The sequence below is a fragment of the Schistocerca cancellata genome, chromosome 1 (genome assembly GCF_023864275.1).
Source record: "Schistocerca cancellata isolate TAMUIC-IGC-003103 chromosome 1, iqSchCanc2.1, whole genome shotgun sequence".
In the NCBI taxonomy this organism is placed as follows: domain Eukaryota; kingdom Metazoa; phylum Arthropoda; class Insecta; order Orthoptera; family Acrididae; genus Schistocerca; species Schistocerca cancellata.
The window spans coordinates 808,700,087-808,728,006 of record NC_064626.1 but is presented as its reverse complement, the minus strand read 5'-3'; the positions used below and the strand labels follow the sequence as shown (position 1 = coordinate 808,728,006).

General features: G+C 38.5%; 1 protein-coding gene across 2 annotated transcripts in view; it reads left to right on the top strand.

Moving 5' to 3' along the window:
• The window catches only part of LOC126188051 (ecotropic viral integration site 5 ortholog), a 155,183-nt gene extending 139,774 nt beyond the window's left edge, over window positions 1-15,409 (top strand). The window contains exons 16-19 of one of the 2 annotated variants that reach the window (XM_049929498.1): window positions 2,376-2,471; window positions 2,597-2,695; window positions 5,006-5,052; window positions 12,835-12,973. In XM_049929498.1, coding sequence (XP_049785455.1) covers window positions 2,376-2,471; window positions 2,597-2,695; window positions 5,006-5,052; window positions 12,835-12,841 — 249 coding nt within the window. In that variant the 3' untranslated portion in view covers window positions 12,842-12,973. Of the gene's footprint in view, window positions 1-2,375; window positions 2,472-2,596; window positions 2,696-5,005; window positions 5,053-12,834 lie in introns of both variants that reach the window. The other variant, XM_049929489.1, reaches the window with a different exon arrangement.
• The last annotated feature ends 12,511 nt before the right edge of the window (window positions 15,410-27,920 follow it).

Here is a 27,920-nt window from a genome sequence, read left to right as displayed (position 1 = left end):
GAGAGAGAGAGAGAGAGAGAGAGAGAGAGAGAGAGAGAGAGAGAGAGAGAGATATAAATAAAGGTTTTATGTATGCAAGCTTTTGGAGGCAGTGGCTCCTTCTTCCAGCAGAAGGGTTGAAAGGGGAGGAAGAGGGGTGAAAGAAAAGGACTGGAGAATTTAGGAAAAGGGGTACAATTCAGAAAAGTCGCCCAGAACCCCAGCTCACGGAAGACTTGAAGCATGAGATGAGAAGGAAAGACTGATCATTATGGACTCCACTGGACAAGATTTGAAAACCTGAGAGCTTAAAGATGGAAGACAGGGTAATATGCAAGCCAGAGATTACTGCTAAAACATTGTGCACAAGTTAATAAGAGTGAAAACCAAGTGCATTGTATAATAATGAAAATAATCAGTTATTGACAATATAAGATAAATGCTGTGTGGTAAGTGTCCCCTGACCTGGGGTTCTGGATGACTTTTCTGAACTATACCATTTTTCGTAAACCTCTCCAGTCCTTTTCCTTCACCCTTCTTCCTTCCTCTTCAGTTCTTCTGCCGGAAGGAGAAGCCACTGGCTCCAAAAACTTGTAAACGTTAAACCTTTTTGTGTGTGTGTTCTCTTGCCACCGCTTTGTGAGTAGCTTTTTTATCTATCCACTTATATTTAAGTGCATTGTATGTATTAGAGGTAGCAGGGAGGCGATGAAAAATGGACAGGTCAGAAAATGAAAGATGTATAAAACTAAACAGAGTGGAGAAAGAAGTAGTCACTTAAATCAAAGAAATTAACGTAAATAAAGGCCAGGAGGGTGGCGAGAACTAAGGACATGTAGCGCTAGTTCCCATCTGTGGAGTTCCAAGAGAAACTGGTGTCTGGGGGGGGGGGGGAATACTGGTGGCGCGTTTGGTGGTTAAACAGGCACCAAGGTCACGACTGTCATGTTGTAGAGCTTGCTCGGCAACAGGATATTTCTCCTCATCAGCAATAAATGGCTGGCAGTAAATGTGCCTACACACTAGAAATACTTCTGTAAGAAAGGTGATACTATTTTCTTATATTTGAGCTTATTTTCACTATAAAGTTCTGTTAATACTTTAGTAGTGAAGGTAACAACTCACCAAACAGCAGAAGTGTTGAGTCACCAACAGGAACACAAAAAAAAAAAAAAAAAAAAAAAGTGTGCACGTGCACTCACTTATACAGCTACATTGTACCAGTTGAACACACATCAAGACTGCAATTAGGCGAGTGGACTGGAGTAAGGGGCTGTGGCAGGTAGTGGGTGAGGGGAAAAAAGAGGTGGGAAGTGGGAGGGAGGTTTGGAAAAGAGTACATGACGGCTCAAAGGGAGGTGGCAGGCGCGAGATCGGAATGCTGGAGGGAGAGGCAGCAGGCACATAGGATCAGAATGTGACAGTAACTGGAGCTGGTGAGTCTGTGCTGCGTGTGATGACCATAACAGTGATGAGGTGGAGTGGATTGGAGGGGAGAAACAGAAAAGAGGGAGGAAGACTGTTGTGAGGAGGGTGTGGATGCAAGGATTAGTGGAGATTGAGTTCAGGAGAATTACAGTAACGAAGGAAGTGTTGCAATATTGTGTATGTAGTCCGGAGAGTGTAGGTTATAAAGGAGCCATTGAAACTGAGCATGTTGTTCTCAACAACATGTTCTGCAACCAGGAGATCAACTCTGTTCGTGGCTACAGTTTAGCAGTTAGAATGGAGTGAGAAGGTTGTGGATAGGATGTATCTTATTCCTGGGCATGATGATAGTCAAAGCTCTGGTGAAGGACATGGTTCAGTTATTCAACTTTGGGGTGATGGTGTTGGTTCAGTTGCTCCCATCTGAGGTGATATTGGGTGGTGATAGTGTACTTCATTGAAGTTGGTTCTTGGGTGTGGTGGGAAGATTAGTGGTGTGTGAGGATATGGTGCAGAAAATTTACCATATTGTTAATGTTTGTTGCTGGAAGTGAGGAGAAACACGGTAGCTGAGTTTCTCATAAAATTGTTTAAGTGACAACCATGAGCTCTCTGGAACAGGATTGTGAATTAAACAATTGAAGGGCAAATCGATGCATTTGAATAACGGTGCATTTTCATTAAATTAATACACTAAACACAACATACTGATAGAAAGTTAAGACAAAATTAAACAGGCACTGTGAGGGACAAGAAAGAAAGCTCTGCCTGTATGCATGTAGTGTCAGCCACTTTGTAACCCTTACTTGAAGTATTGTCAGTAAATTACTTCATAAAATTGATTGCAGTAATTATAGTGGTTACAATGAGAATAATTAGTCTTCTGGTATTATCTACACTTTTATTAATCTTAAATATTATTTTCTTTGTTTCATAAGATAAACTACTTACAAATATCTCTCTTCCAGATGAAAGATGAGCTGATGATGGCTAGAATAAGGGATGCAGAACATACTCAGTGTGTCGCAGAACTTACCCAGAAAATCTCGGTTCTCGAATTAAAGGTTTGTTTTCTTATTTATGCATACTGCTCAGCAAAATATTTAGTTTATTTGATGAAATACTCTTTCATAGCTGGTAGAAATATGGAAAATTAATTAACTCAGAGAAACTATCCATGTTGTTATAGAACCAGGAGATGGTTGCAGAAGGAGAACTACGTAGCAACATGGATGACAGTGAAAAAGTTCGTGATTTACAAGACAAGGTTGCTGACCTCAAGGCTGAGGTTTGTAACATTAATATTATACATATAGCTGTTTTTCCAGTGATAGTGCATTGAATAGCCGCCAGCTTATGCGGTTTCTCTTACCCTTGCCAAGCTTTAACAATGGTAAACAATGTCCTTGCGCTTAATTTTGCACTGTGGAATAGTTTCCTTTTGCTTTTTTGACTGATAAGTGTTCTGTCTATTCAGTGTGATTATGTTCATCCAGTATCAGAATTTGCACTTTTTAGAATTGAAGTTTGTTTTCAATTTAATATTCCACAAAATTTGTCTGTGTTTATTGATAGTAGCTGTTTACTTTATTGTAGATGAATGCTGCTGATTCAGCAAGAACAGTGAGAATCTTATGCAAAATCATTGTAAATGATTTTCATGCAAAATTAATAAGCTTGGCAAACATGAATATTTTCAATCCTTTTATTTTCTTCATACCTACTCCAGAGGTTTAGTCCAACGTAGCAACTTAAATTTTTGGGGGGTTTATCATTACAAACAGCCAATGTCTTCAGGTTTTTGAGGGCCTCGTGTAAAGTAACTAATGGCGTATTGCTGCTGTCTTAGAAAAACCAGACCACAAATGAAGTGAACCATTTTCTTATTCTTAAACATGAGATTAATGTGTCAATTCCATTCCCATACAGTTGCAGCTTGGGCTCTATATTGGGAAATTCTAAAGAGATTCTTTGTAAAAAGAAGTTCCTTCACATCTGTTTTGTGCTGTATATGATGCTGATATGTACTGGCAAAACTTGTTTTTATTCATATTTTTTCTGTAATGAAAGTTCATTATTGCAGGCCATTAATTGCTTCACTGTTGCATAAACATCTGAATAAACTGTGACACTTTCTTTTCTTCTTGTACTGCACAGATATTCCTTGGACCTTTTATTTAATCACTGCATAGATTTCACACTCTAAGTTGCATAACAGGTGCACTTCAATATTTAGAAGGATGTATGCATCATATGTTTTAAGTAGCTTGTTTGATATTGAATATCATAAAAAAAACTTCTGTGCATACAGAAATGCACAAGTACCAGCTTCTATAATGAACTTTCATTTATTGATAATCACATGTCACAATGCTTACCTTACTTGTAAATAACTAAAATGTCACTTGCTTATTGTAATGCACAGTGTTCTATTTTATTAAAAGAATAATAATCTGAGAAATTATTTTGTACGAGGGGTGCCTGAAAAGTTACTCGTTCACAGAAAGTTACATTTGAATGGAATAGTTGATTTTGTTAAGGTACCTGTACCTCATGGCAAAAAATATGAATTTCAGTATTACTTCTCAGAGCTTTGCATTTTTATTACTTACAAACCAGGTACAATGCCATGAATCCACCAGGTTCTCATTTTATTAATATCTAGCCAGGGATGCTACCTTAATAAGGCCACAATAAGTTTCATTCATCATATCCATCTGACCTACTACTGTTTCTAACAAACATGATATCCACAGAGCATTAAAATGTAATCTTCCTTCATGTGTCTGTAAGTACTTGTGTAATGCCAGAACATTACCAAGAACCATAATTTTAGGTGATTCCATTACTTTCCTTTTCTTTTTTGTAACCTCAGTAATTTAAATTGTGAGTCCTCCATGTTTGGAAAGTTATCAACAGCAATCTCTTAAATTGTATTTTTCAGTGTGTAGATATGAGGAGGCTGTTTTATTAGGCAAGTGTATAGCATTACTCAATATGTAGAGCTCTGTGGTTGTACCTTAATATAGTGTTTTTAAACTTTAAATGTTCTTAGAGTTTCTCATCACCTACTTCACACACTATGAGAAGCCACTTTAATATTAACTTTTTTGTCAACAGTTCATGAAAAACTGTTTATTCCAACTATTTGATGAAAACTCTCTTCACACTTAGCTCCATAGAAATTGGCAATTCCTACAAGATTTCATAATTTTATCAGTGCACTTTTTTAAAACCATTATGTTCCCTAACTGCACAACGGCACTATTTATTGGAAAGTTGACATAAATAGCAGTTCTAACTCTTTCTTGAATTTTGGTTAAAAGTTAATCATGCAGAGTTCTGCTCATATCCATCGGATCATGCATTATATGTAACTGTGCGTTACTTTTCAGCTGCCTCTCGTATCATCTGCTGTACATGAGAATTTGCTTAATCACTTTACTGTTGTACTTTGAGAGTGATAACACTGTTGTTTTTGATTGGCATTCTTGTCATCATAAACTGCTTTATATAGTAGCTACATCTGAAACAGGAATTTAAAAAAATTATTTGTGTGTGTGTGTATGTAGCTATACTAACACAAGCGTGTCTTTAGTTCCCCACGCCCACAAGCCCGGACGTTGAGCCCTGGAAATGGCTGGAGTAAGTGAAAAGACAGCTTACTTGCTTGACTTGGCTCCAATTGTTTACCTTCAGTTGCATGTATCATCTTACCTTTAACCATTACCATCCTAGTCCCTCATATGACCCTATTTTCTGCCAGTCAACATTCACTGTTGCATATTTTGACAGTGACAATCCTAGCAAATCAATATTGTAATCAATAATTTATGCAGGTCACTTGACAGAGCAAATTTATTCTGTTGATAGGAGAGCTGTACTGAGTAGATGATGCCATTTCTATTCTTAGCATTCATCACTGAAAGATGGCTGCCAATTGTTGTTGAGTAGCTGAGACTTTAGAATTATGTCTTTGTAATATGACAGCTATTTGTGAGTTCTGATTTTACCTTTTTGAAAATTCAGCAGCTTTTCTATTTAATTAGCAGTATGAATCAACTATACCTTCACTACCAAATAACATACTATAAAATCAGTTAAAAATAGCAAATTTTCAGATATGATTAAATCTTGTTATAACTATTACTTTGAAATGAACGTTTATTTGGTCATTGTTGATTATGGACTTAGATATGTGTATTTGAAGTTATGAAACATTAGATGAACAGAAGATACTATGATTCACAAGTAGAATTCAGTGAATGGAACAGCTTGTGTGAGTTTCAAAACTGTCTGTTTCTCATCCTAACTGTTAGGAGAAAGAACACATTTAAATGTGTGTGTGTGTGTGTTTTTTTAATATGCTCCACAGGTAGTTGTAAATGTAATGTGCATTTATTACTTGGCATGATTTTAACAAGTGAGCAGTGAGTGTACATTAAGGGAGAAAAATTTAATTTTACATTGTTACACTACTGACAATTGGATTTGGAATTACAATCCAGCATAAGAAAATTTTCTGTCATCATTGATCAGCATAAAATTCCCCTACATGTTTTGAAATGATAAAACTATGAAATAACCGTAACAAGAATTACAGAATTGTTAACCGGTTATTATACAAACACTATATGACACAATTACGCTGTATACAGATGTTTCCAGAACCTTATTATTAATTCATAATTTAATAGGATTATTTTGATAAAAGTGAACAATAACAATGATGCTGGTATCAGTTGGTTGTGTTTACTACCACAGGAAGAAAAATTTAACCATAACAATGTAATTGGAAAAAATGCAATGTATTATTTGTAAATCTATAAACCCATTGAATATAAGTATTACAAAACTGGGCTCCATCACTGCAAAACTGGACCAGAGAAAAAAACTGATGGACCGCCTGTTACAGCTGACTTGAATGTCTTGGTAAAAGTTATAATTAAAATGAAGAAAAATGCCTGATGACTGGCAAACTAAAACACACACATTTTCAATGCAAATTTTAGAAAAGAATAAAAATATTTGTGGTCCACCTCCTTAACTGGCAAGCGAAGGTTCCTGGTGAGATTCCCAGTACTGCCAGGGATTTTTCTGTGCTGGGAGGGCTGGAACAGGGAGCACTCAGCCTCGTGGTGCCAGTTAAGGAGCTGCTAGAATGAGAAGTAGCAGCTCAAGGTCACAAAAACTGACAACAGCCAGAACAGCGGTGTGCTGACCCATTTTCCTCCATACCGCATCCAATGACATCATTTTTGGAGGATGACACAGCGGTAAGTCTGGTATTCATGGGCCTGGCAGGACTTATGAACACAGTTTATTTTTATGGTGATATTTGTAATCGGCAAAAATATGATCTCTAAGCTACAGAAAATTCTGTAATAAGGAGTTGTCAGATTTGAGGAAACATTCATATTTGCAGTGAGGAAAGATAACACACCTTTTATACAGTTACTGGTAAACTAGTGGGAAGTTATATGAACAAGAAGTTGATTAATTTTCTCAGCCATTTAAGTTGCTTGAATTCTCACTTCCCCTTCTATTCCAGTTACCTTTACCTCTTGATTTCTAAAGAAATAAGGTATAGTTTGAGGCAAGTGCTAGTGGTAGAAGGGACAACAGGAAGGAGGGGGGGGGGGGGGGGGAGAGAAGAGGCTGTGGTAAAACCAGCTGTATAAATTGTGATGTAATTTCATAATTGAATATTGGGTACTGAAGCAAAGTCAATCGCTACACTTGGGAACAAAATCCTTGACCCTGACCCCAATTTATATCCGGTGTACTCCATTTTCTTTTTCATCTACATAAGACATATTTCTAACAACGGTACAAAATTGGTGATGGCTTATAGATACCATAGGTATCTTACAGGCCTCCTGAAATTGTATTTTAGGGTTCCTCTAATAAACTAATGCTTCAAATGTTGTAACCATTTTAATACAGCGACCCTTATTTTGCTATCCAGAAATGAGGGTCTAGAATGGATAAAGATCATAACAGGATAATACATTGCATGGCGAACCTACTCCATTGACAAATTCTAGAAGTATATTATGGATTCACAAACGAATCTCTTGTACAAAAATGACAGTTTTGAAAAGTAACATTCATTCATCAAATGCTGAACGTCAAAAGATGATGATCTCACACTGTAACCCAGCCATATCAACTGAATTACTATTACTAAAAGATGAATAATAACATTAAATTCTCCTTAGTTTTGGAAAGTATTACAGCTTCTTAGAATTGTAAGACCTGTTTAAGAGTCAGCACAAAAATTCCTTTAATTTTTTTATCTCTTTTACACAGTGATTCTCCGTAATTTTAAATTTCATGAAAATTTCACATATTTTATTTTGTTAAGATGGCAGACAGGGTGGTAGGTTATGATAGTGGACTCAAGTGTGGTTGCAACCACTTTAACAGATATTCAAACAAATTTGATATGCAAAAGAAAACTTTTTTAAGTTAATACCAGTATAAATTAATCATGTCATTAAGTGCATGTTAATACTTTGTTTTTGTGACCTCACATCCCTTAAACTGGTGGGGAGAGGGCTGTTCTTAAATATATTTGTGATAGATGCCAAGTGTCACTTCGGAGTGAATTGATGGTGTGATAGGTCTTGTTGACCTGCAGTGCTTTTAATTTCTGTGAATGCTATTCAAATGTTGGTTGGCAACCATGCCCAAATATGTCCAATACCAGTTGTTACTGTGATCATCTTGGTTACTTTAGAAAATAATTACCTGCTGTGAAGAAATGTTTTGATCTACCAGTATTTACATGGCACAAGTTAGAAAAACTGATCGCACACACAAACTCTGGAACCAGAAACTTGGAATCAACTACAGCCATCAAAATAAATCGCATAAAATAAATAAGTTTGATTTGTGACATGATTGAATTGGGACTCAGATATCGTTTATATGGGCCCCAAGCATATGTGACATCATGAAGTGGAGTATTTGTGGTTGGTTGAATATAATATTACTTAAAGTGCTATCAGAATTGGAAGTTATCATTCAGAAATGTAGAAAACAGGTGTTGGAAAATACCAGGTAAAATATTCTGGAGTTAGGGGGTGTCTTGAGAAAATGACTGTGATATACTTCTTCCTGAGTTCATATCATGAAGATGTTAAAATCATTACTCTCAGTTTCTGGGAGTTTTTGTATTTTATCAGATTTTAATTTTCAGTGCTAAAAATTGATTTAAGTAACTTTGTTCGCCATTATAAGTTTTCAATTTTGTCGTCACACCGAAAATTATCTGATAAAAATCAGAAAATTTTCATGAAACATTTGAAGTAAACTTTGATGATGTGATGTGAAGGTATAGTGATCTAAAACTAGTTGAAAAGCTTACGGACAATGAACAGTTGGAATTGAAGATAGGTGTGCAGTACAGATTGTAAGATCCTTTGTAATGCTGTGTGGCTTTCACCTCTGTCAGAACTTCACAGGTGGTTTAGGTTCATATTACATTGTGTATTATGCCATCAAATTTCTGGTGGGCTCTTTCACACCTTGGAGAAAGTCAAATATTCTTCAGAGTTCCAATATTTGCTGTATTTTACAAACCATGGATGTAAAATATAATGGTGGAATTGCATAAAAATACAAAGTGTTGAATAAGGTTTTATCTTTCTGAGAATATTAATGTTGTGTAGCAGTGTGAACTTCTGCCACTAGGAGTGTCTTCATGTGTGTGGTTCACTTACAATTTGTCAGGCTTCGTTTACGTAAACGCAAAGGTGTGCTGGTTCTTTGTTAGATTTGGTATGCCATGTTCTACTCTTCGAATTTTGAAATGGTTGATTTGAAGAGTTTCAAATTAAGGAATCACACTTAATTTGAAGGGACTTAAGATGAAAAATCTTTTAGGTCTGAAAGAAAACTCTGAATCTTCTGAGGGTCGACTTCATTGTAATTGATGTTAATTGTGCAAAACTTCAAAAACAGTTGTATGAAGTATCTGTGAAGATAGACCATAAAGAATCCACAATGTTAGTATATATTGTTAGATTGTCATACAGTAGTAGTCAATATATTTTGGCAGTAGAACTGAACATGGGAAAATTGTTATGCAATTTGTTTCTCCTCTTTTGAAATTAGATCAGAGAACCGATTAGGTGTAGCAATGTATGAGCTGCAACCAACAATTTGCAGCCTGCCAGTTATTAATAAGAAGACAGTTATGATACTGAAATGAACCAATGGTCTTTCCAGTGAACGTTGCCATCAGGTAAGATGGCTCACTGTTCAAAACATTTTACTTATATTCTGTTGGAATGAATTTCAAATCCAAATCTGAATTCTCAAATTCAGATGTTCCATGATTTCCCCAAATAACTAAACATGAGAGCTAGGATGGTTCGTTTGAGAAAGTCAGAACATTTTTTCTATTAAATCCTTTCAAGTGTGCACCTGTGGTCTGTCTCCAATGACTTGGTCATCAGTTAGCATTAAACCTGAATCTCCTTACTGTGTGAGATTATCAAAAAGTACCTTTCATCATTGTGCAATTAGTTGTGGAATTAGGACTTCGAAAAGGGTTGCTAAGATGCTAAGACTTAATTTTGGCAGTGTATACTTAGTTTTAATTGTGTTGAATTCAAATGTTTACTAATATGATCATGAGGTGTATAAGATACAGCATACTTTTATATCAGAATCAAATGTAAAACACTTTTCAAAAATATAGCTGGATTGCATATTTTGTAATGACTTCAAAAGAATGACATTGAAGTATGCAAGCATTAGCAGTTTTTATGATGGATTGTTGTCTAACTATGGATAGAAAGGCAAAGAATTTAATTTCTAATAAAGGTGAAACAAACAACATCACTTCTGTTTTAGCATACTCACGGGCATTTTGAACTGTTGTATGTGATGACTATTTCTTCTTACAGTTCTCATTGTCAACACTACTTTCCCCCCTTCCTTGCATAGTTATCTTTCCATCCAGTATGGCAGTATCTGTTTACATGCACCGTAATAATTTATATATGTTGCATGCAAATTTAAAGAATAGTTCTTTAATATCATTTTAAAGTAAATACTTCATGAGAGGACTAATTTTGAATATTGCGAATTGGAAGTTGTATTTTGGAATGATTGTCTATACATCATTTTCATGCTAATCACTTTTTGTTACTAAAGAAGTCAAGTTTATGCACTTTTTTATGTGACAAAATTGGATCTGTCTTCTGGATCAAGAGTAAGATTAAGGTTTTATAATATCAGAATATTCTTTCAAATTGTTTGGCTATGACAGAGTAAGTCACAAGATGCCTTCCCTCAAAATTTAATTACTATGTACAAAGAAGTTCGTCAGTGGCCACTGCAAGCTGAGACATATTTCCATCCAGGAAAAACTGCTAGAACTGTGGTTTGTGGGAGCGGTATTGTTGTAAAACTGTGTAGCGACCACAATCGATAAATGACAGTATTACTCAATAAAATTATAACCAATTTGTAGATTAATCTCATTTCCTCGTAAAATAGTTTTTGTAATGAATTTTTAAAGGTATCACGAAATGTACGGACCATAAGAGTAATTATGCATTCTGAAAGAAATTTCTTATCAGGTCTGAATAAAATCTTGGAGCCAAAAATAGTTTGATTGGCCAGTGTATTTGGTTTATGAAGATGGCCCCGTAGTGTTAAAAATGTATCGTGTAAACTATTTAATGTGATGTGTTGGGACAGGATTTATATAGTTTCAGAAATGAATATTATGAAACTAATCTTGGAAAAAATCGAAACACAATACATTTAAAGAACTCAAATTCATTTTTTAAATAATGAGTTTAGGTTGTCTCGTATTCCTCAATCCCTGATCAATATTACACACAGTATTGTTTGATTAGTTAGTTGTCAGATTTGTAATGCCTTCCATTGACATTGCCAAAGTAAAAGGTGGAAAACACATCAAATGTTTGTTATGTAATGCATGCCTGTTTGTAGTACAGTGTGAAGGGAGATGTGCCACTATTGTAATAAATGTAAGTTATTAGATGTTGGTTTTCTGTTTTGTCATCTAATGTACCCCTAGGTTATGGGCATGCACGGATTTGTTGCCTTATGTTTCTGTTGCTATGCAAAGAAAGGTTCTTTGAGAAATATGTTTTGTTTCTGAAATGATTTATTATTTTAGTTAAATTTATCTCATCCCTGTAACAGTTAATTGGAATCAAAAACTGTAGTCAGTAGCAAAATTATAAGACTTTCACTGTTGCAGAATGATGATTATCTTTACTTTCATTATTGACTGATCCATTTTGTGTGTGAATGTCTTAAAAGGAAGATACAGAATCCTGTGCTTGCATGAGGAGCAGTTAAATGCCTTCTGCTCATATACCATAGATGTTTCATTACTAAGATGCATCCTTTGCTTTAAATTCTCTTCAAAGACTAATTGTATTTCTGATGTCACATACTCACTGAGTCATCATTTGAAATCATTGTAAAAGAATGGCAGTTAAAAGCTGTGACAGTGGCTCTATGGTACAAATGGTGTTGAGTGGTGAAAGGGTAAAGTGCTCTCCTTATTAGAGGGAAAATGTTTTATTTTGGTCATACTGCAGCCACTATGATTTAGATTTTCAGTGGTTTCCTCACATCTTTGCAGTGTAGGATAAGATAATTCTTCCAACAAAGTTTCAGCTAACTCCTTTTGTTCTTATAAATGTTCCATCTGATATTATTTTCTTGAAGTTAATACACAGACAAAAAATTATATAAACCTACATTTGATAGGTGTCATTCTGAGTAGTAAGTAGAATAGGCCAAAAATTCTTGACCTTAGATTTTGGGATGGATAGATGGTTACTAATCACATAGAGGAAGCATTAAGTTGCAAAAGAACTCTGGTTCTTTGAGGAATGGCAACTCCCTTGTGAGAAATATATTATTAGAAGCTAACAGTGGTCACCCTCTATGATTTTCCTGCTTAACAGTGTCTGGCCCTGCATTAAGACTGCAGAAAGTTACTGTCACAACTCTACATCAATTTATTAAAAATTATGTTTAACATCCCGTGGACCAAATGTGGTTTAGATATTGACCTCAGTTTCACCAAACCCAGTGGAAGGATCTGACCATGTTCTCAATGCCAGAACTACTTAGGAATCACGTAGTGAAGCTGCAGAAAACCTGAAGCAGCGTGGTTGTTTTAGGCCTTTAAACTATCTCTTTCTGAGTATGTTTCCATTCGCTGCCATATCACTCACTTCTTTTTTTGGTGTAATTATCCATATAATTTCATAGTCGAATGTAAGTTACCCATGGAAGTGTACAGAAAATAGTAGTGATCATGCTAATAATTAAGTTTTGTATTGTTTGTTACATTATTGCAACAGTATTCCTATTTTACATTGAGTGTCACAGTATTAATTAAAATCTGTACACAATTTTCAGATCATGAGGCTAGAAAGCTGGAAAGAGCGGTGGACAGGAGGTACCCGATCACAAGCCTCACGCTCAGCATCAGTGGATACAGAGAGTGAGCATGATGAGCCATCTGATCTTCATCTCCACCTTAATGGTAGTGGCAGTGAAGCTCCAAGCCCTGAGGTCTGACCATGGCCGCTGGCCGGCAGGTTCGGCCTGATGCCCAGAAGGCTCACCACCGTCCGCACAAACTGTATGTGCAACAGCACTTTCGTTCTTTCAGCAGAAGCTGGAACTCCTCGCTGACCTGGAAGGATAACTTGCAGTGTACTCAAACTTTTAGGAATTGTTTGAGAATGGCATCTAATTCTCTCGAACTGAACTGAACTGGACTCGGTAGAACTGCAGTCACCTTCCTGCTAATAAACAATGATGTTATGTTCCTACAAACAAATCATTGTGTATTTATAAGTAAATGTCAGCAGTTATCCTCAGCACACGCTGACATCAAAAACTTTTTTCATGTTCTGCGTAGCAGATCCACTTTACAGATCTTTGCAATGAACTTGATATTCATGTGATTATTGACAGAATATTAATCAACGTTTCGATGGACTTTTGAGCTCTGTTAAATCCATTATATAAAAGTGTTCTTTTCATTACTGTGGCTCACTCAGATTTTAGGTTTCTTAATTTCTGATGTTATTGTGATAATTGTAACAACTGTGTAACTTACAGTCCTGCCATTGTTTGGTTTCTATAACTCTAATTTATAAGCTTTATACTATCCAAATCTGCAGCTTCTTGAGACTAAAGAGCTTTATATAACTGATTTTCCAATGTATTAAATTTTGTTCCTGTCATTGTTTGGCTTCATGGCAGCTGTGACTGTTCAGCGATTTATGATGAAGTGGGCTTTGTTTTGGTCAGTTCCTCAGTTCATGAAAGAATATTGGTCCTGTTGTTCCATCATGAAAATATGAAGTGATATTTGGCTTTACATAATCTATTTCACTCTTCTCAGAGGAACATATTTTTCATATTTGTATTATTAGTTGCCACTGGGGGGGAGGGGGGGGGGGGGGTATGACACAATCTTACGAAATACTATGCAATCAGTTTTGAATAAAGCCATCCTTTTATGGAATTAATTCTTGTGTGGCAGTGAGATAGTTGCTAAGATCTAGTAGCCATTATTTCTATGATTATATTTTGATTTTTTGTGCAAACTTAAGTACTGCTCCAATAATCACTGTTACTCTATATTCTGCAATACGGGAACTAATAGACATCAAACTGCTGTGATTTCAGAAGCATCTGTCAGATTTATTTGAGACAGCATTAATTTTTCTTAAGAGCATACACATACAGAATTCATAACGAAATGGTGCTATTTCTGTAATAAACAAAATTTTTCGTTGGTGTTGACACCCGTTAAAAACAAAATTATAATTTAAAGCAGGAGTTTTTGTGGAATGTTAGTTAAGACACCTATTTGTCATTTTTGGTGTCTTGCTTTCAGTGGTTAGAAATGCAGCTGAAGTCAGCCTTTTGTGTACTTAACGACAAAAATTGTACTGTCATTGTGAAAAATGATTTGTCTTGAATTTTGTGGATAGCCTATTTAGTGTTTGATTGTCAGAATACAAATGGTGTGACTTTCATGACATCAGTCTGAAAAATAGTGATTTACTGCATGGGAACTGAAAACATTTGTTCCTGTGCTTCAAAATGAGAGGACCAGGAAATAACTGTGCATTTGTCAGTGAGTCTGTGTGACAGTATTTTCATTCTGTGCTGTAAACTATATTCAATGTTTATATGTGTTACATGTGTCATGTGTAAATTATTTAATAACACTTATTAGATGGAGCAGCCAGAAATGGCTGTAGTTAGGCCGACAGTGCAATGATTGACAGGATGAGACAAGGTGCTGTGATACATATGTTTACCTGTATATGTGGCTACTGTCTACAGTGTTATACAGCCATGCCAAATTGCAACATTGTGGTTTCAGTATTATCACTGTGTACTTGATAGTTGATTTTGTTTATAGGTGGATATTAGCAGCAGGATTGGTAATACTCAAGTAAATGTAGTGGTTTTTACATTTAAAGGAGAAGTTTAGAACTGCTGATCTTTTAAAAACTTTTGTTTGAAGTACTAAATGTATGCAGGAAGTGTCATTGTAGCAAAGGTAATATATATCTCATTTATTTGCATAGCAAAGGCTGTTAAATCTACATATTCAACAATTTAATTTAGAAATGTACTTACTTTTTTAAAACAAGCATTTAGAACTGTTAATGATATTTAATACTAAAGTGGCATCCTGTTTGTTTTAAAAATCTCATTCATTCCAAAAAGTGAATAGTACTCAGCCTTGATCAATGCAGTGGTATCAGTTCCAGAATTAGCTTAACATTTTAGCTACTAGGCATAGGCAGTACTTCAACATTTTTTTTCTGTACCTGTTCTGATTAGTTGTTTGCTTTCTGTGTCTCATTTGTAAATTAATTACTGTTGAAAATAATGGGTCCATTTCCCTGCAAGAGTGGCTGGTGATTTGTTTAGTCAATAAAAAAAATTTAAAAAAATGAAAGGTTTGTGATTAAACTTTGCCTATTCTTCATGACATAATGGTTCTGGATTTTATGATTATCTTTTTAAAAAGTGCAGTGTTAATTTTAGAATGTAACTTCATATTGCAATAGGAGTGTTACAGTAGGCTCTCCCGCAGAAAGCCACAGTGATACTGATCCATGTTTGTGTTACTGAGTTTACAGTGATCCGTAGGTCTTCATACACCAGAGATGCTACCCTGTCATTTTCTTGCTGTTTCTGCCGCAATGCTCAACTCCTACAACAGCCGCAGACCACTGTACAGTTCTGGAGATAGAATTAATTAGGTCACAGGTTTTGTTTTGGTGGCTAATAGAGGGGGTCTTAAGTTTTTGATCATTAGTAGTAGTAGTAGTTGTCATATTTAATATTTGGACTGCCTTATCACTGTCTTATTTATTTTTCATTGTAGAAACTCACAGATGTTCACGTAGTGTATGCTTGACACAGTTTACTATCTCTGGTCCCTCAATATTCAGTCTGAAATTGTCTAGAACCAACTCACAAATTATAGAGCCAAACAAACTTGTGCAAGCAACCACAATAAATGCTTTTAGCTTGAAGATATTGTTTTATCACAGTTCTTCCCTAGGCATCTCTGGTCCCTCAATATGCAGTCTGAAATTGTCTAGAACCAACTCACAAATTATATAGCCAAACAAATTTTTGCAAGCAACCACAAGAAATGCTTTTAGCTTGAAGATATTGTTTTATGACAGTTCTTCCCTAGGCATCACAATATTCAACATTAATACCACATCTGTTGTAATCTGTAATATCCTATGATATTAGTGTTGTTGCTTGTTTAAGCTTTAAGTTACTAGCAAAGATAATGTCTGTATTGTTATTTTGGAATGCCACTTAAATTCTTTTTCACAGTTAAATTCACTTTTCTTCATTCCAGAACTGAAATAGTCAGCTAGCCTTGCAAAAGTACCCTTCATAACACCTTCACCCCAATATTCTGAAATAAAATCATATCAAATTCAGAGTAACTTCAATAATTCAAAGATGTTACTATCTGGCATCAGTTCTTGTGAGAGAAATTTTAAATGGCACTTTAACCTAGACAACTTTACTTGATCTGAAAAAACTTTCATGCAAGCCAATGATTCATGAAAATGTTCTTCTGGTAGGATTAAAATCTTCAGTTTTTGAATCATTATTGCATTACTTTTAAACACCATGGTTATATTTCCATGTCAAACATGAACAAAGTGCATCAATTCCTTCGAGAATCATGGCCAAGGCTGAACATGAACTGAACACATTGTTTAATTTTACAGTTCAAAGTACATTTTTTTCCTTTTGTCGTCGTTATTAATGCGGTATTGGGTGAGTTGCTTCAGGATGTCTCTGGAAAACTACTGTCGATCTGACACCCATTTGCCCAGTGACAATGGTTGTGTTATGACAGAAAGACTGTTTCTTCCATCACTGCCACACCCAACGCTTGTAACTAAAAACAGAAGAGACAACATACATTTTTCCAGCATCATATATTCATACAAAATATAAGAAATCTCTCCTTTTTGTTAGCTTTTGTTAACATTGTGAAACTTGTACTATCCATGTATTTTGTGGCAGAGAAATAGCAGTGGTACGTAGAGGGAAACATTCCACGTGGAAAAAATATATCTAAAAAGAAAGATGATGAGACTTACCAAACAAAAGCGCTGGCAGGTCGATAGACACACAAACATACACACAAAATTCTAGCTTTCGCAACCAACGGTTGCCTCATCAGGAAAGAGGGAAGGAGAGGGAAAAACGAAAGGATTTGGGTTTTAAGGGAGAGGGTAAGGAGTCATTCCAATCCCGGGAGCAGAAAGACGTACCTTAGGGGGGAAAAAAGGACGGGTATACACTCGCGCGCGCGCACACACACATATCCATCCACACATATACAGACACAAGCAGACATTTGTAAAGGCAAAGAGTTTGCTTATTTTTTATTTATACGGAGACTTTAGTCTTTGTTTGCTGAAGTTTTGGCACAAATATTTTGTTTATAGTGAAGTAACTGTTGTGGATGAGTTTCTTATTTCACTTGAAATCAATGGGACGAATTAAGAATTTTGCTGTTAAACAACGTAAATTTTATGGAAATCGTTCACCAGACAGATTGACTCTGCTGATACTAAAATACAGTGTGATACAACACTTGAATCAGCTTCAACTACTCCAAGTGCTTCAGATCTAAAACAGAAATATTTGGACAGTGGGCTTGACAGTATTAATTCTGATAATATAGAGGTGTTAAGAGTATTGTTGAACACCATGCTCTATCTGAACTATTAAATAAAGCTTTGCAGTGTGAGGAATGCAGCAATAGTGGTGTGAAGGTAGTTGAGGAGGTATGTGCTACAAGAGGTTGTGCATCAAAATTAAGAATTTTTTGTAATCTTTGTGATTTAAGTGAAAGTGGTTATACTTGTTGCATAACCAAACAGTGTGTGTATATCACAAATATTAAACTTGCTTATGCTATGAGGTACAGAGGTGCACAAAATTTTTGTTTTTTTTTGTTTTTTTGTTTTTGTTTTTGTGGACTTACCTCCCCCTACAAGGTTTGACAGGCACAATAAAATTATTCTACAGATTTTAGAAGTAGCAAATTATAGCAAGAAAAATTCTGTTCAGGAAAGTGTAGACATGAATGACAGCAATACATGCAAGTCTGCAGCCCTGAATGCATTCTGGCAATGAAGAGACCATAGTTCCCTAAATGGTGTAGTGACAGCTACCTCCTTGGACAACGTTAAAGTCATTGATGTGGAGTGTATTACCAAGTACTGTCATGGCTGTAATAGTGGATTAATATTAGTGGAGGGATGGAATCTGAAGGTGTTGTGAAGATATTTCAAAGATCAGTGGAGAAATATGGTGTGATGAATACATCTTACCTTGGAGTTGGAGACTCGAAAGGATACCAAAAAGTTTGTGAATCCAAACCTTATGTTGACACAAAATTTGAAAAAAATGGAATATGTTGGACACATCCAGAAAAGGTGAGGAACTTGAAGTGTAATTCGAAAGGAAAGAAGTTAGCTGGTGGTAAGTGCATTAGTTGATGTGATTAGCTTCAGACGAAGTAGTTGACTGTTTACAGTATTATTTTGGACAAGTCATAAGACAAATTAAAAATGACCTTGAGGGAATGAAAAAGGCAATATGGGCTACCTTCTTTCATAAATCCTCCGCAGACGACAACCCACATGATGCACTCTGCTCATCTGGCAGTGATTCATGGTATGGCTACCAGAGGGCTGGCTTCCCCTGGTACTTGTGGACCAGTCTCTTTAAGGCAAAAGCTAGGACAACTCCTTTGAAAGGATACGGCTTGTTTCCATTCTCACCCTTCCCTAATCTGAGCATGTGCTCTGTCTATAATGACATTATTGTTGACGAGCTGGTAAACACTAATCTTCCTTTCTTTCTTCCTCTGCTACCCACCTTGTTCTTCTCCACCCCCACCTCACTCTCCTCATCCTCCTCTAGCTCGGCACTTTTGCTCATCCTCCTCCACCCCCACCTTGGCCCCCTCTGCCCAGCACATCTCCTCGTTCTCCTCCACCATTCCACTGCTCTTCATCATCTTCTTCCTCTGTTGCCCCCAGACATTGTCGTCCTCTGCCACCACCAGGGTGGCTGATTCTAAAGGGCCAGATGGGCCCACCCCCACCAAAAATTTTGTCATGTGTGTATTTTTTCAATTTTATATCAAACAGTTCGAGTTGGACATGACTTGGCATAGTATGACTGACAGAAACCCGCCCTAATCAGGCCCAGTTCTCTCTGTTGCAGACAGACGCAAAGCATATCGTTTTGCAGTCACAAACCAGTTTTTCTTTTCCCCTCTGTTCCAGCCAAAGTTGAGGGCCAGTGGGGGGTGGCCTGTAACCTCGTATTCCCTCCACACTCCTGGCCTGCACAGTGACATGACCAAGCAGTTTCTACTTTTTCACTTAGCCTCTCGCCAAAGCACAGCTGCAGGCCAGCAAGCACAGGCCCCGGTGGACAGGCCACTCCAACACAGCCGTGCCGTGGGGCCAGTGTCAGAAGGCTGTTACTCCCTCCACAAAACCTGCCTCTAAAACTGCAGACACAGTGATGTGACCAAGCTGTTTCCCTTTCTTTACCTGGGCCCTCACCCTAGTGCAGCGTAGGGCAGCTCAACAGGGCTCGGTGGACAGACTACCTCACACATATCCCTCTTTCCCTGCATCCCAGTGAACCCCACTGTCCCTGCCACATACCCACTCTCCTCCCCTTGCCCAACAGTCCACAAGTCTTCACAATGTTCTGGGCCAGTCACCTTGGGCCCACAGTACCTAACTGTAGTTACTGTCATGTGCCTTACTGCATTCCTTTTTCCCCCTACTGCCATTCATCAACAGGAAATGTGGAAAACAGTGAACGATGCCACTTCTCGGTAGTGTCCCCTATTCTGGAGCTGAATGCTTGAAACTTGAGTGTTTGTACAGTTATTTTAAAATGAATAAAGTAGATCATTTGCTTAAAATGCCCTTTCATTTATTAAGTATGAAAGAGAAGCTGCAAAAGGAAGAAGTTAGATGTACATCAATCAAAGGATTTCTTAATGTCTCAACTCAACAGACAGAAGCAGAAAACTTTCTGCAACACATGAATCCGTAAAAAGTCTTGGTTAACAGTGAGTGAAGAGAAACAAAAGTATTTCGTTTCTATTGTGTGTTATTTGGTGCTGAAGGATTGTGGCCAACAGTAGGATGTAAGGACCTAAAGCATTTAAGTGAATGAATGAAGAAATACGAAGAATGTGGACTACATTTAGAAAATGATTTACATTTTTCTCTTCATCTTCTAAGGGAAGTGATTTGTTACAGACACTATGCAACAAGAACATTCCTTCAATGTATTCAACAAGATCGATCTTCCAGACTCATGTAATAAATAAGGTTCAAGAAAACAAGTTACACTTACTGGAATGTTTTGATAAGACTGAGGAAGAGGAAGAAGATTTTGGAATGATATTACAATAAGTGAAGCTCTTTGCTTAAGAAATTTACTCCACAATCAAGACTTTTTGTTCCTTCCAAATTTTTTCTATCAGTTTATGAAACGTGTAGATATGTTGTACAATGCACTAAACATGTTGATATGTTGTACAATGCACTATCTCATTTTGAATTGGCTGTTTATGAAATACCAGAGAACATTTACAGGTGTCAAGTTTCTGAATATGAATGTTTTACTCCTTTAAGAAAATGTTCCAAATATAACACTGAACCTAATCTGACAATAGATGCCAAAGAAGAGTGTGACATTGTGACCAACCAACTGAAAGGAAGATTCCAAAACTCTCATGTATTCAGCAGCTTTGAAATTATTAATCCAAAAAAGTTTGCTTCTTTCAAAGAACATTTCCCAGCCACTTTAGTCGCTACTTTTTTTTATTAAGTTAAAATCCTCTCATTTACCATTATACACTCCTGGAAATTGAAATAAGAACACCGTGAATTCATTGTCCCAGGAAGGGGAAACTTTATTGACACATTCCTGGGGTCAGATACATCACATGATCACACTGACAGAACCACAGGCACATAGACACAGGCAACAGAGCATGCACAATGTCGGCACTAGTACAGTGTATATCCACCTTTCGCAGCAATGCAGGCTGCTATTCTCCCATGGAGACGATCGTAGAGATGCTGGATGTAGTCCTGTGGAACGGCTTGCCATGCCATTTCCACCTGGCGCCTCAGTTGGACCAGCGTTCGTGCTGGACGTGCAGACCGCGTGAGACGACGCTTCATCCAGTCCCAAACATGCTCAATGGGGGACAGATCCGGAGATCTTGCTGGCCAGGGTAGTTGACTTACACCTTCTAGAGCACGTTGGGCGGCACGGGATACATGCGGACGTGCATTGTCCTGTTGGAACAGCAAGTTCCCTTGCCGGTCTAGGAATGGTAGAACGATGGGTTCGATGACGGTTTGGATGTACCGTGCACTATTCAGTGTCCCCTCGACGATCACCAGTGATGTACGGCCAGTGTAGGAGATCGCTCCCCACACCATGATGCCGGGTGTTGGCCCTGTGTGCCTCGGTCGTATGCAGTCCTGATTGTGGCACTCACCTGCACGGCGCCAAACACACATACGACCATCATTGGCACCAAGGCAGAAGCGACTCTCATCGCTGAAGACGACACGTCTCCATTCGTCCCTCCATTCACGCCTGTCGCGACACCACTGGAGGCGGGCTGCACGATGTTGGGGCGTGAGCGGAAGACGGCCTAACGGTGTGCGGGACCGTAGCCCAGCTTCATGGAGACGGTTGCGAATGGTCCTCGCCGATACCCCAGGAGCGACAGTGTCCCTAATTTGCTGGGAAGTGGCGGTGCGGTCCCCTACGGCACTGCGTAGGATCCTACGGTCTTGGCGTGCATCCGTGCGTCGCTGCGGTCCGGTCCCAGGTCGACGGGCACGTGCACCTTCCGCCGACCACTGGCGACAACATCGATGTACTGTGGAGACCTCACGCCCCACGTGTTGAGCAATTCGGCGGTACGTCCACCCGGCCTCCCGCATGCCCACTATACGCCCTCGCTCAAAGTCCGTCAACTGCACATACGGTTCACGTCCACGCTGTCGCGGCATGCTACTGCGATGGAGCTCCGTATGCCACGGCAAACTGGCTGACACTGACGGCGGCGGTGCACAAATGCTGCACAGCTAGCGCCATTCGACGGCCAACACCGCGGTTCCTGGTGTGTCCGCTGTGCCGTGCGTGTGATCATTGCTTGTACAGCCCTCTCGCAGTGTCCAGAGCAAGTATGGTGGGTCTGACACACCGGTGTCAATGTGTTCTTTTTTCCATTTCCAGGAGTGTAAATTGAAAAATGAACTGTCAATGATTTATTGAATTGATAGTGTTAAAGGCATTACATCAGTTTGTGAGCTAGTCACCTTTCTTGTGGAGCATCTTTTTGAAGAATTATTCACTGAAGTGCACAAAACAAAGAAAATTGTGCTAACTACAACTGTTTCAACAGCAGAAGCAGAATGCAGTGTCACCACTTTGAAAACAATTTAAACCCTCTTCAGGAACAGTACGGGTCAGAAAAGGCTGAACTCACAAGCCACTTGTTCCATACATAGGATGACATAAGTTACATTCCAAATGTCAACAACAGAACAATCGACATGTTTGCCTGTCACAAGAATAAGTTTGCACAACTACTGTATAAGTAACCTGCCAGGACAGAGACCTCATTAGTTAATGAGCTAGTAGGGTAAAATGAGTGTGAAACCACTCCTAGTCAAGGTTTCCCCCCAGAGTTTTTGCCCTGGCAGTAAGGCAAAAGCCAGGAAGGTCCCCTCTGCTGCATTCCCAATGGGGAAGAAGTTACATGCTTCCTCCCACAGTTACACCATTTTTAATTTTAGACCACAATCAGACTACAGAAATGCAACTAGAGTAAGTACAAACATCAGCAGAAGGAAAGCTGGCAACTTCGGTTTGAGCACCTCTCACATCTACGAAAGTATATGGAAAACCAGAGAAGCTGGTTATGGTTACTTTTATACACACACACACACACACACACACACACACACACACACACACACACACACACACACACACGCACGTAACTTATAAGTAAGTGAGCATCTCATAAAACTAATTGCATCATCGTAATCAGGAACATCAATAAAACTCAAATTTACATGGGACTTTACCTACATAACATTATCAAATGTCTTTGTATATATTACATATTATGTGTGCAAATGTATGGAAAATAGAATAACAAATGAATAAAAAATTTAGCTATTCATGAAAGTAGAAACCATAACAGCTGGAGGAGTTCTAACCTGTTAGCCTCAGTCTGGATTCAATTCCATTGACTATATAGTTCAGGTATTGAGTGGTCAATAGGTACAAAAACACCATAAAGAACCGACACTGTCATTCTTTCTGTCCAAATAATACTGTCCATCCCTATCCTCTTTTTTTTTCATTCTGTACACAAATAACTGCAGTTAAGATAACTTCAGATGCTTTGTGAAATTTCACAAGATGGAAAAATACACTACTGGCCATTGAAATTGCTACACCAAGAAGAAATGCAGATGATAAACTGGTATTAATTGGACAAATATACTATACTACAACTGACATGTGATTACATTTTCACGCAATTTGGGTGCATACATCCTGAGAAATCAGTACCCAGAACAACCACCTCGATACGCCTGGGCATTGAGTCAAACAGAGCTTGGATGGCGTGTACAGGTACAGCTGCTCATGCAGCTTCAACACTATACCACAGTTCACCAAGAGTAGTGACAGGCGTATAGAGACGAGCCAGATGCTCGGCCACCATGGACCAGACGTTTTTAGTTGGTAAGAGAACTGGAGAATGTGCTGGCCAGGGGGCAGCAGCCGAACATTTTCTGTATCCAGAAAGGCCCGTATAGGACCTGCAACATGCGGTCGTGCATTGTTGTTGTTGTTGTGGTCTTCGGTCCTGACACTGGTTTGATGCAGCTCTCCATGCTACTCTATCCTGTGCAAGCTTCATCATCTCCCAGTACCTACTGCAACCTACATCCTTCTGAATCTGCTTAGTGTATTCATCTCTTGGTCTCCCCCTATGATTTTTACCCTCCACACTGCCCTCCAATACTAAATTGCTGATCCCTTGATGCCTCAGAACTGTCCTACCAACCGATCCCTTCTTCTGGTCAAGTTAGGCCACAAACTTCTCTTCTCCCCAATCCTATTCAATACTTCCTCATTAGTTATGTGATCTACCCATCTAATCTTCAGCATTCTTCTGTAGCACCACATTTCAAAAGCTTCTATTCTCTTCTTGTCCAAACTATTTACCGCCCATGTTTCACCTCCATACATGGCTACACTCCATACAAATACTTTCAGAAATGACTTCCTGACACTTAAATCTATACTCGATGTTAACAAATTCCTCTTCTTCAGAAACCCTTTCCTTGCCATTGCCAGTCTACATTTTATATCCTCTCTACTTCGACCATCATCAGTTATTTTGCTCCCCAAATAGCAAAACTCCTTTACTACTTTAAGTGTCTCATTTCCCAATCTAACTCCCTCAGCATCACCCGACTTAATTCGACTACATTCCATTATCCTTGTTTTGCTTTTGTTGATGTTCATCTTATATCCTCCTTTCAAGACACTGTCCATTCCATTCAACTGCTCTTCCAAGTCCTTTGCTGTCTCTGACAGAATTACAATGTCATCGGCGAACCTCAAAGTTTTTATTTCTTCTCCATGGATTTTAATACCTACTCCGAATTTTTCTTTTGTTTCCTTTACTGCTTGCTCAATATACAGATTGAATGACATCGGGGAGAGGCTACAACCCTGTCTTACTCCCTTCCCAACCACTGCTTCCCTTTCATGTCCCTCGACTCTTATAACTGCCACCTGGTTTCTGTACAAATTGTAAATAGCCTTTCGCTTCCTGTATTTTACCCCTGCCACCTTTAGAATTTGAAAGAGAGTATTCCAGTCAAAATTGTCAAAAGCTTTCTCTAAGTCTACAAATGCTGGAAACGTAGGTTTGTCTTTCCTTAATCTTTCTTCTAAGATAAGTCGTAACGTCAGTATTGCCTCACATGTTCCAGTATTTCTACGGAATCCAAACTGATCTTCCCCGAGGCCGGCTTCTACCAGTTTTTCCATTCGTCTGTAAAGAATTCGTGTTAGTATTTTGCAACTGTGGCTTATTAAACCGATAGTTCAGTAATTTTCACATCTGTCAACACATGCTTTCTACTTGAAGTCTGAGGGTATTTCGCCTGTTTCATACATCTTGCTCACCAGATGGTAGAGTTTTGTCAGGACTGGCTCTCCCAAGGCCGTCAGTAGTTCCAATGGAATGTTGTCTACTCCGGGGGCCTTGTTTCGACTTAGCTCTTTCAGTGCTCTGTCAAACACTTCACGCAGTATCGTATCTCCCATTTCATCTTCATCTACATACTCTTCCATTTCCATAATATTGTCCTCAAGTACATCACCCTTGTATAGACCCTCTATATACTCCTTCCACCTTTCTGCTTTCCCTTCTTTGCTTACAACTGGGTTTCCATCTGAGCTCTTGATGTTCATACAAGTGGTTCTCTTATCTCCAAAAGTCTCTTTAATTTTCCTGTAGGCAGTATCTATCTTACCCCTAGTGAGATAAGCCTCTACATCCTTACATTTGTCCTCTAGCCATCCTTGCTTAGCCATTTTGCACTTCCTGTCGATCTCATTTTTGAGACGTTTGTATTCCTTTTTGCCTGCTTCATTTACTGCATTTTTATATTTTCTCCTTTCATCAATTAAATTTAATATTTCTTCTGTTACCCAAGGATTTCTACTAGCCCTCGTCTTTTTACCTACTTGATCCTCTGCTGCCTTCACTACTTCATCCCTCAAAGCTACCGATTCTTCTTCTACTGTATTTCTTTCCCCATTCCCGTTTATGCTCTCCCTGAAACTCTGTACAACCTCTGGTTCTTTCAGTTTATCCAGGTCCCATCTCCTTAAATTCCCACCCTTTTGCAGTTTCTTCAGTTTTAATCTACAGGTCATAACCAATAGATTGTGGTCAGAGTCCACATCTGCCCCTGGAAATGTCTTCCAATTTAGAACCTGGTTCCTAAATCTCTGTCTTACCATTATATAATGTATCTGATACCTTTTAGTATCTCCAGGGTTCTTCCATGTATACAACCTTCTATCATGATTCTTAAATCAAGTGTTAGCTATGATTAAGTTGTGCTCTGTGCAAAATTCTAGCAGGCGGCTTCCTCTTTCATTTCTTAGCCCCAATCCATATTCACCTACTATGTTTCCTTCTCTCCCTTTTCCTACACTCGAATTCCAGTCACGCATAAGTATTAAATTTTCGTCTCCCTTCACTACCTGAATAATTTCTTTTATTTCATCATACATTTCTTCAATTTCTTCGCCATCTGCAGAGCTAGTTGGCATATAAACTTGTACTACTGTAGTAGGTGTGGGCTTCGTATCTATCTTGGCCACAATAATGCGTTCACTATGCTGTTTGTAGTAGCTTACCCGCATTCCTATTTTCCTATTCATTATTAAACCTACTCCTGCATTACCCCTATTTGACTTTGTGTTTATAACCCTGTAGTCACCTGACCAGAAGTCTTGTTCCTCCTGCCACCGAACTTCACTAATTCCCTCTATATCTAACTTTAACCTATCCATTTCCCTTTTTAAATTTTCTATCGTGCATTATCCTGCTGAAATATAGGGTTTCGCAGGGATCAAATGAAGGGTTGAGCCATTGGTCGTAACACATCTGAAATGTAACGTCCACTGTTCAAGGTGCCGTCAACGCGAACAAGGGGTGACCGAGACGTGTAACCGAAGGCACCCCATACCATCACGCTGGGTGATACGCCAATATGGCGTTGATGAATACACGCTTCCAATGTGCATTCACCATGATGTCGCCAAACATGGATGCAACCAATATGATACTGTAAATAGAACCTGGATTCATCCGAAAAAATGACGTTTTGCTATTCGTGCACACAGGTTCATTGTTGAGTATGCCATCGCAGGCGCTCCTGTCTGTGATGCAGCGTCAAGAGTAACCGCAGCCGTGGTCTCCGATCTGATAGTCCATGCTGCTGCAAACGTCGTCGAACTGTTCGTGCAGATGGTTGTTGTCTTGCAAACGTCCCCTTCTGTTGACTCGGGGATCGAGACGTGGCTGCACGATCCGTTACAGTTATGCGGATATTATGCCTATCATCTCGACTGCTAGTGATACGGGGCCGTTGGGATCCAGCACGGCGTTCCGTATTACCCTCCTGAACCCACCGATACCATACTCTGCTAACAGTCATTGGATCTCGACCAATGCGAGCAGCAATGTCGCGATACGATAAACCGCAATCGCGATAGCCTTCTATCCGACCTTTACCAAAGTCGGAAACGCGATGGTACACATTTCTCCTCCTTACACGAGGCATCACAACAATGCCGGTCAACTGCTGTTTGTGTATGAGAAATCGGTTGGAAACTTTCCTCATGTCAGCACATTATAGACGTCGCCAACCTTGTGTGAATGCTCTGAAAAGCTAATCATTTGCGTATCACAACATCTTCTTGCTGTCGTTTAAATTTCGCGTCTGTAGCACGTCATCTTCATGGTGTAGCAATTTTAATGGCCAGTAGTGTATATAAATCTTCACTTCTAGGTTTCCATTGCCATCAATCAGAATTGTACTGGTCTGCTTATCTATTAGTCTCCCCAATGAAGACATTCACTTAGCCTGAAAAACTGCAAAACATATTCACATCCCGGGACCACAAATTATATGGCCAAAGATATAGTGAACAATAAATAAGGTGGTGCTGTAACAGGTGTGGATATATCGAACTTGCAACTGCTACATATGTGACAAATTCTATGGTGTTGAAGAGGTGGAGCT